The 16,356-nt window shown below is 39.1% G+C and overlaps 1 protein-coding gene across 1 annotated transcript in view; it reads left to right on the plus strand.

Moving 5' to 3' along the window:
• C4H6orf118 (chromosome 4 C6orf118 homolog) overlaps positions 1–16,356 on the plus strand; it is a 113,258-nt gene that overhangs the window by 61,712 nt on the left and 35,190 nt on the right. The window contains exons 6-7 of the mRNA XM_053709163.1: positions 11,339–11,535; positions 14,336–14,389. Of these exons, the coding sequence (XP_053565138.1) occupies positions 11,339–11,535; positions 14,336–14,389 (251 nt within the window). The remainder of the gene's footprint in view (positions 1–11,338; positions 11,536–14,335; positions 14,390–16,356) is intronic.

Genomic DNA, 16,356 nt, shown 5'->3' on the forward strand with positions numbered 1-16,356 from the left:
CTGCCTAATTCTTTTTAGTCCTATAGTTATATTACAAGGGGTAGCACCGGAATTTATTCTATATTCCAGTCTCACCTAGTCTATGGTGTAGTGCCAGTTTTTCTTTTTTTGTTCTAATAATATTACAGTTTCAAACAGCTAGATTTGAAGTTTTGTCGGTAACGACCCGAAAAACTAATGCCGGCTTTTTTCTGGCCGTACCATAAAAATAACTCTGGTATTGAGAGTCCACATAAAGGCTGCGTTAGGCTCCAAAAAAGGAGCGTAGAGCATTTTTAACGCAGCTTCAACTCTCGATACCAGAGTTGCTTACGGACGCGGCCAGCCTCAAAAACGTGCTCGTGCACGATTCCCCCATAGGAAACAATGGGGCTGTTTGAGCTGAAAAAAAACCAAACACCTGCAAAAAAGCCGCGTTCAGCTCCTAACGCAGCCCCATTGTTTGCTAGGCGGTAACCCTTCCTACGTCTGCACTTAACACTCTAACATGTACCCCGAGTCTAAACACCCCTAACCTTACACTTATTAACCCCTAATCTGCCGCCCCCGCTATCGCTGACCCCTGCATATTATTATTAACCCCTAATCTGCCGCTCCGTAAACCGCCGCTACTTACATTATCCTTATGTACCCCTAATCTGCTGCCCTAACATCGCCGACCCCTATATTATATTTATTAACCCCTAATCTGCCCCCCACAACGTCGCCTCCACCTGCCTACACTTATTAACCCCTAATCTGCCGACCGGACCTGAGCGCTACTATAATAAAGTTATTAACCCCTAATCCGCCTCACTAACCCTATCATAAATAGTATTAACCCCTAATCTGCCCTCCCTAACATCGCCGACACCTAACTTCAAACATTAACCCCTAATCTGCTGACTGGAGCTCACCGCTATTCTAATAAATGTATTAACCCCTAAAGCTAAGTCTAACCCTAACACTAACACCCCCCTAAGTTAAATATAATTTAAATCTAACGAAATTAATTAACTCTTATTAAATAAATTATTCCTATTTAAAGCTAAATACTTACCTGTAAAATAAATCCTAATATAGCTACAATATAAATTATAATTATTGCTACAAATAAATACAATTAAATAAACTAGCTAAAGTACAAAAAAATAAAAAAAAACTAAGTTACAAAAAATAAAAAAATATTTACAAACATAAGAAAAATATTACAACAATTTTAAACTAATTACACCTACTCTAAGCCCCCTAATAAAATAACAAAGCCCCCCAAAATAAAAAAATGCCCTACCCTATTCTAAATTACTAAAGTTCAAAGCTCTTTTACCTTACCAGCCCTGAACAGGGCCCTTTGCGGGGCATGCCCCAAGAAATACAGCTCTTTTGCCTGTAAAAAAAAACATACAATACCCAAGCCCCCCAACATTACAACCCACCACCCACATACCCCTAATCTAACCCAAACCCCCCTTAAATAAACCTAACACTAAGCCCCTGAAGATCATCCTACCTTGTCTTCACCTCACCGGGTATCACACCGATCCGTCCAGAAGAGCTCCTCCGATGTCCTGATCCAAGCCCAAGCGGGGGGCTGAAGAGGTCCATGATCCAGCTGAAGTCTTCATCCAAGCGGGGCAGAAGAGGTCTTCCATCCGATTGAAGTCTTCATCCAAGCGGCATCCATCCGGAGCGAAGCGGCAGCATCCTGAAGACCTCCACCGCGGAACATCCATCCTGGCCGACGACTGAACGACGAATGACGGTTCCTTTAAATGACGTCATCCAAGATGGCGTCCCTCGAATTCCGATTGGCTGATAGGATTCTATCAGCCAATCGGAATTAAGGTAGGAATATTCTGATTGGCTGATGGAATCAGCCAATCAGAATCAAGTTCAATCCGATTGGCTGATCCAATTAGCCAATCAGTTTGAGCTTGCATTCTATTGGCTGATCGGAACAGCCAATAGAATGCGAGCTCAATCTGATTGGCTGATCCCTTTATCCCTTTATTACCTATTCCCTAGTTTTACATAAACAACACTGTTATATTAATACACGTTTTACCTCTGTGACTACCTTGTATCTAAGCCTCTGCAAACTGCCCCCTTTTTTCAGTTCTTTTGACAGACTTTCATTTTAGCCAATCAGTGCTGACTCCTAGGTAACGCCACATGCGAGAGCACAGAGTTATCTATATGACACACATGAACTAATTCTCTCTAGTGGTGAAAAACTGTCAAAACGCTTTCAACTAAGAATACCAAGAGAACAAAGTGATAAAAGTAAATGGGAAAGTTGTTTAATATTAAATGCCCTATCTGAATCATGAACTTTTATTTTGGACTAGACTGTCCCTTTAAGGTGATTTTCGGGAAATGGTAAAACACGTGTTTCTTTATTTTTAAAGGAGAATCTAAATACCAATTTTTACGTCTGTAACATCTTCAGTTTTTGATATATAGGTATCCTCATAAATCCCCCCCCCCCCCCTTTTGCCCCCCTTAAGTGGATTTTTGGGAAATGGTAAAACATCTGTTTCTTTATTTTTAAAGGAGAATGTAAATACCCATTTTCACATCTGTAACATTTTTGTTTTTTGAGTATAGGTATCCTCAGAAAAAAAATCACCACCCCTTTTTCACCCCCTTAGGGACGTCGTCATTTCCAAAAAAATCCTTCTTTAATGGGTGCCTACGTTATAAAAACAACGTAACTTCTAAATTTCACGTTCCTAGGTTAAATGGTTTGAGCTGGGCATTGATGAGTCGGATAAGACTTCTTCTTTTATATATGTAGATTGTTAGTATTACCATCTCTCTACGTTTTGTAATTTTTTTTTAACTACAAAACAATTTACAAAAATGATAAAGGGTTAAAAGGCGCTTCCCTTTCAATTGTCATCTGACCGAGATCACCATGTGGTGTATAAGAAAGGTGGGCTTGTAAGCTTACATGCCATAGGGGTACAACATGTTAATTTTACTTATATTCTATATGCTTTTGGTAAAAAAAAAAACAAGACCTAAACTAACAGGGTAGTAATATTTACAATAGTATAATAATACATTTTTTTTAAAGACAGATCTAATTTTGCAGATAATGATAATTACTCTTATACACTATTCTATATTACTCTATTCAGTAATATTAAAGGGATATTATATACTTTCTTGAAATACAAATTAGTGCATCATAAAATGAAACAGTTTTACAATGCACATTTTCCTTTTAAACAATAGTACTACATAGAGGGTAACATTTATAAAAGACCCAAAGGAACAGTACACTATACATTCACAATATCTATTGCTTATTCACAATTGGTTATTCATAAATTGCCTGTTCACAAAAGATTTATTATCATTATATAGTTCTTGCATCTCCATAAAGTTCACAACTCACATTTAATTTTTTTTACAGGTTTTATTGCCTATTTATTCATTTGAAACAAGCTGCTCAGAAATGTGTTAATTCCCACATTTCTGAAATTGAAAAAAGATGATAATCATAATTTCCAGACACCGAGCAGGCAAACACCCTACGCCCTAGAGGCTAATCAGAAAGACCTTCTGAAAGACTTTCCTAAGGAAATACTATATTATTTTACCGCAGTTATCAGTATTACAGAAATTTAAATTATTTCAACTCAGCAGAGATTGCAGATTACATTTTAAAACGTAACACAAATAAGATCTGTGTTTATGTGCCATCTGATATTACATTTTAAGACACAGAAGACTTTTTCTCAGCAAACTTAAAGGGGCACAGTACAATGATTTCTATTCATTTAAAGTGTTGGAATACAATACAATTAAACTGAAGCTTTGGGGTCAATTTATTATATGTCGAGCGGACATGATTCGCTGTAACGTATCATGTCCGCCTGGCATCGCTAAATGCCAACAGCAAACGCTGTTGGCATTTAACATTGCACAAGCAATTCTTGTGAAATGCTTGTACAATGCTGTTCCCTGCACATTTGCAGCCAATCAGCCACTAGCAGGGGGTGTGAATCATCACTATCGTATCGGAATGATTGTAGTCCCCCACCTAAAAGATGGCGGACAAAATTAAGGAGCAGCGGTCTTACAACTCTGCTTCTTAACTTATATTTCTGGCGAGCTGGAAACTACGAGCGTAGAAAGAAGCATCCGCTGCTTATTAAATCTACCCCTTTATCTTTATCCTTGCTAATAGAATAGCTGTTTTTTACTTTTTGAGACCACCACCCATAATGAGAAAAGTAAGCTATGCAACTCAAGATGAGTTCCAATTTTTTGCAAAGCAACAGTAACAGATCATATTGGGGCTAGTCACAATATGAATCAAGCCTGCTCTTTAGTGAGGAAGAGAGGAGGCACCAGGCCCCACTTTTTGAGGAACCCCACACTCTTAGTGTTAAAACTATTTGTAGGGCACAATACAGTATTTACTCTGCTCCAACTTGCACCAATATTATTAGATTCGCCCCTTAGTTATATATAGGCACAAATCATAGGCCTCTTAGGTTCTGATTGCCTACTTTTTGGTGCCCAACAGCCGGCAAGAACCGTTTCTTTATTAGACGCTCCCGCTTTTACATAGGCCAATCACATTTCATTGGTGTCTAAGCTCTAATTTTGCCCTCTATTCTCTTGCCTCTTCTTATCGACTGAAGGAACAAGCTTCTACTTCTCTGTGTGGCTGCTGATGTGATTGGTCAGTTGTCTCTGGAGGCTTTTGTGGATTTCAGCTATGGCCACTGTGCGTAAACATCTAAAGTGAACAGTTATTTTTTTTTTTTTTACATTTTATACTGCATGCTTAGTTTTGCTTTGCTTTTCTGTAGCTCTCAGAGGAAGGGGTTGAGTTGCAAGAACAGTATGAACAAGTTGGCTTTATATTGCTCCATATTATAACCATCCATTAATTACATGTAACATAGTGCCACAGTATCTTTGTCTCTTAACCTTATACTTAAAATAGTAACCAAAGCAAGATTTGCAAGATTAATAGTAAATTGTTTTAGAAAATGTAACAAATTTGCTTTGTCCAGGATCCTGCAAATGCTATGAGTAGCCCTGATATGGTTATGTTGTTTTTTTAAAAACTTACATCAACTTTTATGTGAGATTGGTAATTTTTTAAAATAAATAAATCCTTAAATCGAGTTTTCTCCTGTTAAGTGTAGTCAGTCCACGGGTCATCCATTACTTATGGGATTATATCTCCTCCCTAACAGGAAGTGCAAGAGGATCACCCAAGCAGAGCTGCTATATAGCTCCTCCCCTCTACGTCATACCCAGTCATTCTCTTGCACCTAACTAATAGATAGGACGTGTGAGAGGACTGTGGTGTGTTAAACTTAGTTTTTTATTTCTTCAATCAAAAGTTTGTTATTTTAAACGGCACCGGAGTGTGTTGTTTCTTCTCAGGCAGCATTAGAAGAAGAATCTACCTGAGTTTGTCTATGATCTTAGCGGTCGTAACTAAGATCCACTTGCTGTTCTCGGCCATTCTGAGGAGTGAGGTAACTTCAGAACAGGGGATAGCATGCAGGGCCCACCTGCAAGGAGGTATGTGCAGTATATTATTTTCTAAGGAATGGAATTGACTGAGAAAATACTGCTAATACCGATGTAATGTAAGTGCAGCCTTAAATGCAGTAGTAGCGACTGGTATCAGGCTGATATGTATGTATGTATACTCTGAGGTATTTCTGGGGAATGGAATTTCACTAAGAAAATACTGTCTATATTAAAGTAATATTTGAGCCTGCACTGCAGTGAAAGTGACTAGCAGCAGGCTTATTAATAACACTTCATAATTTTCATTTTTAAAAAACGTTTACTGGCATGTTAATCGTTTTTTCTGAGGTACTTGGTGATAAAACTTTATGGGGTCGTTTGTTTCTGAATAAAAACAGTTTACTGAGCTTCCCCACTTTTGTAATATGAGTGGGAGGGGCCTATTTTAGCGCTTTATTGCGCAGTAAAAATTTAGTCACAGTCTTCCTGTTTCTTCCTCCATGATCCAGGACGTCTCTACAGAGCCCAGGGGTCTCCAAAACTAGTTTTGAGGGAGGTAATCAGTCACAGCAGATCTGTGACAGTGTGTTTGACTGTGATAAAAAACGTTTATTATTTCAACTGTTATCCGTTTTGGGTATTAAGGGGTTAATCATCCTTTTGCTTGTGGGTGCAATTCTCTGCTAACTTTATACATTTTCTGTTAAAATTTGGTTGTTTTAACATATTTGGTTCATCGTTAATTCAACTGTGTCACATTTTTATGTTTCTTAAAGGCGCAGTAGCGTTGTTTATATAGCTTGTAAATTTATTTAAACGTTTTTTTCCAAGCTTGCTAGTGTTATTGCTAGTCTGTTTAAACATGTCTGACACAGATGAAGCTGTTTGTTCAATATGTTTAAAGGCCAATGTGGAGCCCAATAGAAATTTGTGCACTCAATGTATAGATGTTACTTTGAATAAAAGTCAAACTTTATATGTGAAAAATATATCACCAGACAACGAGGGGGAAGTTATGCCGACTAACTCTCCTCACGTGTCAGTACCTTCGCCTCCCGCTCAGGAGGTGCGTGATATTGTGGCGCCAAGTACATCAGGGCGGCCCATACAAATCACTTTACAAGACATGGCTAATGTTATGACTGAAGTACTATCTAAACTGCCAGAATTTAGAGGTAAACGAGATCACTCTGGAATAAGAACAGAGTGCGCTGATAATAATAGAGCCATGTCTGATACTGTGTCACAATTTGCAGAACATGAGGACGGAGAGCTTCATTCTGTGGGTGACGGATCTGATCCAAGTAAACTGGATTCAGACATTTCAAATTTTAAATTTAAGCTTGAGAACCTCTGTGTATTACTAGGGGAGGTTTTAGCGGCTCTGAATGATTGTAACACGGTTGCAATTCCAGAGAAAGTATGTAGGCTGGATAAATATTTTGCGGTACCGGCGTGTACTGACGTTTTTCCTATACCTAAAAGGCTTACAGAAATTGTTAACAAGGAGTGGGATAGACCCGGTGTGCCTTTTTCACCCCCTCCTATATTTAGAAAAATGTTTCCAATAGACGCCACCACACGGGACTTATGGCAGACGGTTCCAAAGGTGGAGGGAGCAGTTTCTACTCTGGCTAAGCGCACCACTATCCCGGTGGAGGATAGCTGTGCTTTTTCAGATCCAATGGATAAAAAGTTAGAGGGTTACCTTAAGAAAATGTTTGTTCAACAAGGTTTTATATTACAACCCCTTGCATGCATTGCGCCTGTCACTGCTGCGGCGGCATTCTGGTTTGAGTCTCTGGAAGAGACCCTTGACACAGCTCCATTGGATGAGATTATAAACAAGCTTAAATCCCTTAAACTAGCTAATTCATTTATTTCTGATGCCGTAGTACACTTAACCAAACTTACGGCTAAGAACTCCGGATTCGCCATTCAAGCGCGTAGAGCGCTGTGGCTTAAATCCTGGTCAGCTGATGTGACTTCTAAATCTAAATTGCTTAATATTCCTTTCAAAGGGCAGACATTATTCGGGCCCGGTTTGAAAGAAATTATCGCTGACATTACTGGAGGTAAGGGCCATGCCCTGCCTCAAGACAGGGCCAAACCAAGGGCTAAACAGTTTAATTTTCGTGCCTTTCGTAACTTCAAGGCAGGAGCAGCATCAACTTCCTCCGCGCCAAGACAGGAAGGAACTGTTGCTCGCTACAGACAGGGCTGGAAACCTAACCAGTCCTGGAACAAGGGCAAGCAGGCCAGAAAACCTGCTGCTGCCCCTAAGACAGCATGAAGTGAGGGCCCCCGATCCGGAAACGGATCTAGTGGGGGGCAGACTTTCTCTCTTCGCCCAGGCTTGGGCAAGAGATGTCCAGGATCCCTGGGCGTTGGAGATCATATCTCAGGGATATCTTCTGGACTTCAAAGCTTCTCCTCCACAAGGGAGATTTCATCTTTCAAGGTTATCAGCAAACCAGATAAAGAAAGAGGCGTTTCTACGCTGTGTACAAGACCTCTTACTAATGGGCGTGATCCACCCAGTTCCGCGGTCGGAACACGGACAAGGGTTCTATTCAAATCTGTTTGTGGTTCCCAAAAAAGAGGGAACATTCAGACCAATCTTGGACTTAAAGATCCTAAACAAATTCCTAAGAGTTCCATCGTTCAAAATGGAAACTATTCGAACCATCTTACCCATGATCCAAGAGGGTCAGTACATGACCACAGTGGATCTAAAGGATGCCTACCTTCACATACCGATTCACAAGGATCATTACTGGTATCTAAGATTTGCCTTCCTAAACAGGCATTACCAGTTTGTAGCTCTTCCCTTCGGGTTAGCTACGGCTCCAAGAATCTTTACAAAGGTTCTGGGCTCTCTTCTGGCGGTACTAAGACCGCGAGGCATAGCGGTAGCTCCGTACCTAGACGACATTCTGATACAAGCGTCAAGTTTCCAAACTGCCAAGTCTCATACAGAGTTAGTTCTGGCATTTCTAAGGTCGCATGGGTGGAAGGTGAACGTAGAAAAGAGTTCTCTATTGCCACTCACAAGAGTTCCCTTCTTAGGGACTCTTATAGATTCTGTAGAAATGAAAATTTACCTGACGGAGGACAGGTTATCAAAACTTCTAAATGTTTGCCGTGTCCTTCATTCCATTCAACACCCGTCAGTGGCTCAGTGCATGGAGGTAATCGGCTTAATGGTAGCGGCAATGGACATAGTACCTTTTGCGCGCCTGCATCTCAGACCGCTGCAATTGTGCATGCTAAGTCAGTGGAATGGGGATTACTCAGATTTGTCCCCTCTGCTAAATCTGGATCAAGAGACCAGAGATTCTCTTCTATGGTGGCTTTCTCGGCCACATCTGTCCAAGGGGATGCCCTTCCGCAGGCCAGATTGGACGATTGTAACAACAGACGCCAGCCTTCTAGGTTGGGGCGCAGTCTGGAATTCCCTGAAGGCTCAGGGATCATGGACTCAGGAGGAGAGACTCCTTCCAATAAACATTCTGGAATTAAGAGCAATTTTCAATGCTCTTCTGGCTTGGCCTCAGTTAGCAACTCTGAGGTTCATCAGGTTTCAGTCGGACAACATCACGACTGTGGCTTACATCAACCATCAAGGAGGAACAAGGAGTTCCCTAGCGATGATGGAGGTCTCAAAGATAATTCGCTGGGCAGAGTCTCACTCTTGCCACCTGTCAGCGATCCACATCCCAGGCGTGGAGAACTGGGAGGCGGATTTTCTAAGTTGCCAGACCTTTCATCCGGGGGAGTGGGAACTTCATCCGGAGGTGTTTGCCCAACTGCTTCATCATTGGGGCAAACCAGATCTGGATCTCATGGCGTCTCGCCAGAACGCCAAGCTTCCTTGTTACGGATACAGGTCCAGGGACCCGGGAGCGGTACTGATAGATGCTCTGACAGCACCTTGGGTCTTCAACATGGCTTATGTGTTTCCACCCTTCCAGATGCTTCCTCGATTGATTGCCAGGATCAAACAGGAGAGAGCATTGATGATTCTAATAGCGCCTGCGTGGCCACGCAGGACCTGGTATGCAGATCTAGTGGACATGTCGTCCTGTCCACCATGGTCTCTGCCTCTGAGACAGGACCTTCTGATTCAGGGTCCTTTCAAACATCCAAATCTAATTTCTCTGAGGCTGACTGCATGGAGATTGAACGCTTGATTCTATCAAAGCGGGGATTCTCGGAGTCAGTGATTGATAGGAAACCTGTTACCAGGAAAATTTACCATAAAATATGGTGTAAATACTTATATTGGTGCGAATCCAAGAGTTACTCATGGAGTAAGGTTAGGATTCCTAGGATATTGTCTTTTCTACAAGAAGGTTTAGAAAAGGGTTTATCTGCTAGTTCGTTAAAGGGACAGATTTCAGCTCTATCTATCCTTTTACACAAACGTCTGGCAGAAGTTCCAGACGTTCAGGCTTTTTGTCAGGCTTTGGCTAGGATTAAGCCTGTGTTTAAGACTGTTGCTCCGCCGTGGAGCTTAAACTTAGTTCTTAACGTTCTGCAAGGTGTTCCGTTTGAACCCCTTCATTCCATTGATATCAAACTGTTATCTTGGAAAGTTCTGTTTTTAATGGCTATTTCCTCGGCTGGAAGAGTCTCTGAGTTATCGGCCTTACATTGTGATTCTCCTTATCTGATATTTCATTCAGACAAGGTAGTTCTGCGTACTAAACCTGGGTTCTTACCTAAGGTAGTCACTAACAAGAATATCAATCAAGAGATTGTTGTTCCATCATTGTGCCCTAACCCTTCTTCAAAGAAGGAACGACTTCTGCACAATCTGGACGTCGTCCGTGCCCTGAAATTTTATTTGCAGGCAACTAAAGATTTTCGTCAAACTTCTTCCCTGTTTGTCGTTTATTCTGGACAGAGGAGAGGTCAAAAAGCTTCGGCTACCTCTCTCTCTTTTTGGCTTCGTAGCATAATACGTTTAGCCTATGAGACTGCTGGACAGCAGCCTCCTGAAAGGATTACGGCTCATTCTACTAGAGCTGTGGCTTCCACTTGGGCCTTTAAGAATGAGGCCTCTGTTGAACAGATTTGCAAGGCTGCAACTTGGTCTTCACTTCACACTTTTTCAAAATTTTACAAATTTGACACTTTTGCTTCTTCGGAGGCTGTTTTTGGGAGAAAGGTTCTACAGGCAGTGGTTCCTTCCGTGTAAAGATCCTGCCTGTCCCTCCCGTCATCCGTGTACTTTTAGCTTTGGTATTGGTATCCCATAAGTAATGGATGACCCGTGGACTGACTACACTTAACAGGAGAAAATATAATTTATGCTTACCTGATAAATTCATTTCTCCTGTAGTGTAGTCAGTCCACGGCCCGCCCTGTTTTTTACGGCAGGTCTAAATTTTAAATTAAACTCCAGTCACCACTGCACCCTATAGTTTTCTCCTTTCTCGTTTGGTTTCGGTCGAATGACTGGGTATGACGTAGAGGGGAGGAGCTATATAGCAGCTCTGCTTGGGTGATCCTCTTGCACTTCCTGTTAGGGAGGAGATATAATCCCATAAGTAATGGATGACCCGTGGACTGACTACACTACAGGAGAAATGAATTTATCAGGTAAGCATAAATTATATTTTTATCCATCTACACAAAACTATTTTATTCTGTAAATGTTGTCATGGTTTGTGAATCAGTTTGGTTAAATAATGACAATTAGAATACTATTAGTTTCTTTTGTGTAACCAGGGTGGAGAATTGTATAACTTTTAGGGTTATAAGGGCATTATTGAAGTGGATTCATTTGCTAGATATGTTACCAAATTCTCAATATATATATTAACAAAAACACATTTATTTGTAGATCTGCCAGTAGAATTAGAAGTGGAAGACTCATGTGAAAAGTGTAACTCTCCAAGCTTGGTAGATTTATTTGAATTAAAAAGATGTGAAGTTCTGGAATTATGTACCACAGTACAGAATATGGAACAAGGAATTAAGAAGAATATGACACATGCTGTTAATACTAATGCAAGGGAGCAACATATAAAAGAAATACAGGTGTGTTGTCATATATTTAACCGAAACCTAAATAAAATGCTTGTGATTTACACTAAAGAAGACACAATATTGATCTATCTATCTGTCATCTATCAATCTATCTATCTGCTAAGTAACAAGTTGCCATCATGTTTTAGTGCCCCTCATTTAAAAGAGGTGAATCTGCCCTTTTAAATGAGGGTTCACTTGTCCATCTATCACAAACGGGTGAGGATAGGGGCTCTGTTATGAGCCCCCCAGGTTAAATATTACTTTAAGTTATTTTGCAACTTATTGCTTTTTTCTTTAATCACGTGCATTTTGCATGGACAATGGACTTCTCATTTGAAAAGATAGACTCTGCCCTTTCAAAGGGTCACATCTCCATGTAAAATCAGATCATTGCCCTTAAAATGACAATAACCTATAGCAGCACTTAAGAGTGCTGTTTCCCATCAGGTGAGTAAGGCTCTAACAAAACCCTTATCCCTCTGCCTGTACTAGAGTTACAAATTTGAAAGGTCAGACTACCCTCTTTCAAAGGGTCACTTCTTCATCTAGCACAAAGTGGGGGTGGAGGTTAGAACCCCTCCTTGTCAGAGTAACATCATTTTCAAGTGTCAAATCATGGTAATGGTGATCACCTGCCCTTAGTACACACCCGTATAATGTTTGAAAAGAGAAGGGGACACTTTTATAGCACATATCCCTCCCATAAACACAAAGGAGTAAAAGGCCCCTAGTTTTGCAATGGATAAACCCCTCTATCCAATATGAGGCCTCATACTCTTGTCATTAGTAGGTGATTTTGATGTGTATGTTTTTACTGTATGAGTGCCCCCTATCCCCTACAGACAACATACAACACACCTACACACAATACCCCTCACATGAACGAGGGGATTAACCATTTTAAATTCAAGGGTTTAATGCCCCTTTAGGTAGCAAGTAAATTGTCATAGGAATAACAATCACCTGTATATTAGGTGCCTTTTATTGTGATCTTGGTCTAAAAGGGACCCTAGAACCTCAAACTACAACATTAAATAAGTGACCCCTCTTTTAAGTGAGGGGGTCACATGCCCAGATGGTTATCAGCTGTACATTATGGCAACAATGATCATCTGACAGAACCTTATGTATACATAACAATATAAGGAGGGTAGAGGGTAGACCCTGTCATGCAAACTTTAACTACAGACTACTAGCTGCTATCTAGCTGCACCAAAGTAAAGACTGTGTCATTTCACATTGGCCATTTTTTATAGTATAGCAAACAGCAAGTGGCAGACTTGAGATAAGAAGTGTGTTTACATCCAGTCTGTGCTGGAGTCACTGAACAATAACTAACCCAGACAGTGCTCCCGCTTGAGCGATAACATCACTAGACAGAGACATTTTGTGTGCAAAAAAAAATATATCACGACGCATTAACTTTTTCTCCCATAGACTTTAATGGAGCCCAAAAACTGCAAAAAACCTAACCCCGATACTCGTGCGCTAACCCAACTGCATATATTCAAGAGCGTTAATCCTGACATTAAATATTAATATATCACATTCCAATGTTCTTCACATGGCAGAATATGTTATATTTATTCTAAAATACATATTTATTGGGGGCCAATTGCTCCCAAAATAAAGTGTGTAGTGGCTTTTTAAAAATAAAAAAATGTAGCATCCTTTTTAAAAAAATAAATGAATAACTGCACTTGGCAGTATTTTGGGGCTAAAGTTTGCGGCTGTGGGCTGAATAGTTCCTTTACATTGCAGTCTATGGGAACTGTGTGTTCCCTGTAAAGGTATATGTAAATGCTTATATACATATATATTTATGTGTTAATATATGACAGGGGGTTTAGTTAAGCACATCTAACAAGGTATAGTACTACAGTGTTGGAATCCTATTTTGGTATATTAGAATTGTGTGTTTCAGCCCAATAAGGCTCATTTTATAGTGTTAGGACAGCTTGTAAGTGGTGACTGGCTGAGCAGAATATGGCCATATTGTGTGACTAAGATCCCAACTTTATTAAAAAAATGTATGAATATTAAGCAGGCAATTTTTTGAAGCATTTAAACATTTTAAAAATATGTAAAAAAAAAAAATGTGTTTGGATGTGCACCAATACCTGTTTTTGTCTTATGTGTTAATAGATGTACAGTATATACACATATTAACACATAAATATATGTATATAAGCATACATAAACATTTATATTTGCTGCCCATCGCTGCGCGTCTGACGGCAGAGAACGAGGCTTACATTGGAGCCTATGGAAGCGCGCTCTTGTGAGCACAATGCTTCTGTGCAATGCAAACCCAAGGTCGCATTCGCATTGCACTTCACTTGTAATACCAGTACACATTTGCGTGCCCTGGTATTACTAAGTTGAGCGCAAATATGGCTTTTGCGGAAGCGATAATTTGTGCTCAATTTGTAATCTGGCCCTATATTATTCTGAATACTGAAATTATTTTCTGAAAATGCTTGATGTGCTGAAAAAGATGAGGTATAATTTCTGTGGGTACCTTACATACTTTTTTTTTTTTAATTTATGTGTAAATGTAATGGGCAAATAACTAAAAACAACTCTAACACCGAGGTGTAAAAATGGTTCAGCTGGTAAAGGATGATGATAGCACATTGAGTGAATGCTATGCAGGTATCCATGCTGTGATAAAGCCAATTCAGAATGCATATTTTGCAGTTACACTTCTTTAATAATGTGCCTATAAAACTAACAATTCAACTATGTTAATTAAATTGATGTTAGTGATATAAGTTTACAGTTCTAAATGTTTATTTATTAATTACAGGCAGAAGCTGTGAAACTTCAATCATCAAATAAGTTTCTCATGAGTGCCAGTAAGGTATGAAGGTTCTTTTACCATTATTTATTATATGAAATTTGAATAGGGGTTCCATGGCAAATAGTCCAAGAAACAAAGACGTCACAAACTTTGCTCAGGCTACCTTTGATCATGCATTATTGCTCCGTGTGTGGTTGGTGTGGACTGGATTGTATAACGAACCTCAAGATACTGTTTCATTGGTCCGCCTTCTTGTTTTTATATGTTACAGTCTCACTCAAAATGACTTTTACAAAACACCATAAAGTCTATGGAGATTTTTGCAGATAAATCATTTGATAAGTTTTTCTTATGGGTTGGGATTGACCCCTCAGTAAGGAAAATATTGTTAATCATTTTAGCAGTATAACATTTCTTCCCCTCTCACTAGAGAGGCTTGGCACTGCCTGACATATACTCAACAACAACAATAAGCTGTGCACGGATCTAGACCTTATAATTCAGATTATATTCAATTCAAATAATCTATTCATACACTCTAATATACTGTAATGCTCATAACACTTCGTATTCCTAGGGGAACACTTGTAACAAAATTAAAATTCACTGAATGTTAATTGTATCTGAGGTATTTAAGTTCTCAGAACTTGAAATATAAAATATAATTTATATAGTTATATAATTCACCACTTTATTAACTCACATTCATGTCTCTGGGAGTAATGGTAGAAACTCTATGTTAAATTCAAAATTCTTCTTTCTCTTTGATTCTCTCCCTTGGTGACGAATCTTTTGTGCTGCTCCTTATTTCACTGACCACAAAGGGGCGCTCAGGTTTCAAAAACACTAGAACGATAAGAACACAGAGCGCATCCCAGATTCAAGGTAAAATCATTTGCAACTTTATTAGTGCCCACAATCTAATTCACTTACAAGAATTTAAAACATTAAAAGCCTTATACACGATCATGGTATACTTCACAGTTCTTACTCCACAGGAATCTGCAGGTAGCGACCTCTGCTGCTCCCGAATGTCTCAGTTTACCAATAGTCCAATAGTTTAAACTTTAAAAACAGATTTTTCAATAGTCACTTGTAAAAATACAAATAAAACAAACTCTTGTAGTGTGCAGAGTCTTTGTAGTCAAAGGTAGACTAGATGAAAATATTACTATTTCCCATAGAAGAATGTTATATTCATAAACTAAAGTAAAATATTTTTACATATACCTGTATCTATACTTACTGTATATACATGATTATATATAGGTATAGATATATACAGATATATATATATAGGAATATTTATTTATAAATACATAGAACATATTCAGCTATGTGCAGAACATTGGAATGTGAAATATTTACAGTAAATACACAGTATAACACTTTATTAAATATGAATATTGCATAAATATGCTTTAACATGTTTTCAGCTACTTAACTGCAAGGGCTCCAATACACTTATATATGTCTACATATGTGGAAATATGTATTTATATATGTCTTAAATACATTTACACATATAAATACATATGTACCCACATATAAACTTATATTAAAACATAAATATCCATATTTAGATATGTATATGTATGTATCTTTATGTTAAAGCCCTTTGTCTGCATTTTTTTTTACTAACACATGAGACCTCATATGTGTGATCCCTTATAACTTTTTTGTGCAGTTATTTTTTTTTAATATTTTTTATTAGATGATGATATTATTAATGGGACTGTACTTTGTAAATTATTTTAATGCGTTTTGTGACACTTTTTTGTTTCATGTTAACCATAGCTCTGAGGACGCGGTATCTCGACGAGCGTTAAATTCAATTGTGATCAAGCAATTTACATTCAAATGCGCAAACCCTGGCAATAAACCTATTTTAGCTCACACATAACTGTTAGCGCCTCACTCTGGCTTAGTATTGTTGAGAGGGACAAGAAGCACTCTGGTTAGAAGAGGGGAGCACTTTATTTTGAAATGTGGGTTCCATATCCCCCTAGAATGCAGGAGGTCACTGT

Source organism: Bombina bombina, chromosome 4 (assembly GCF_027579735.1).
Source record: "Bombina bombina isolate aBomBom1 chromosome 4, aBomBom1.pri, whole genome shotgun sequence".
Lineage (NCBI taxonomy): Eukaryota > Metazoa > Chordata > Amphibia > Anura > Bombinatoridae > Bombina > Bombina bombina.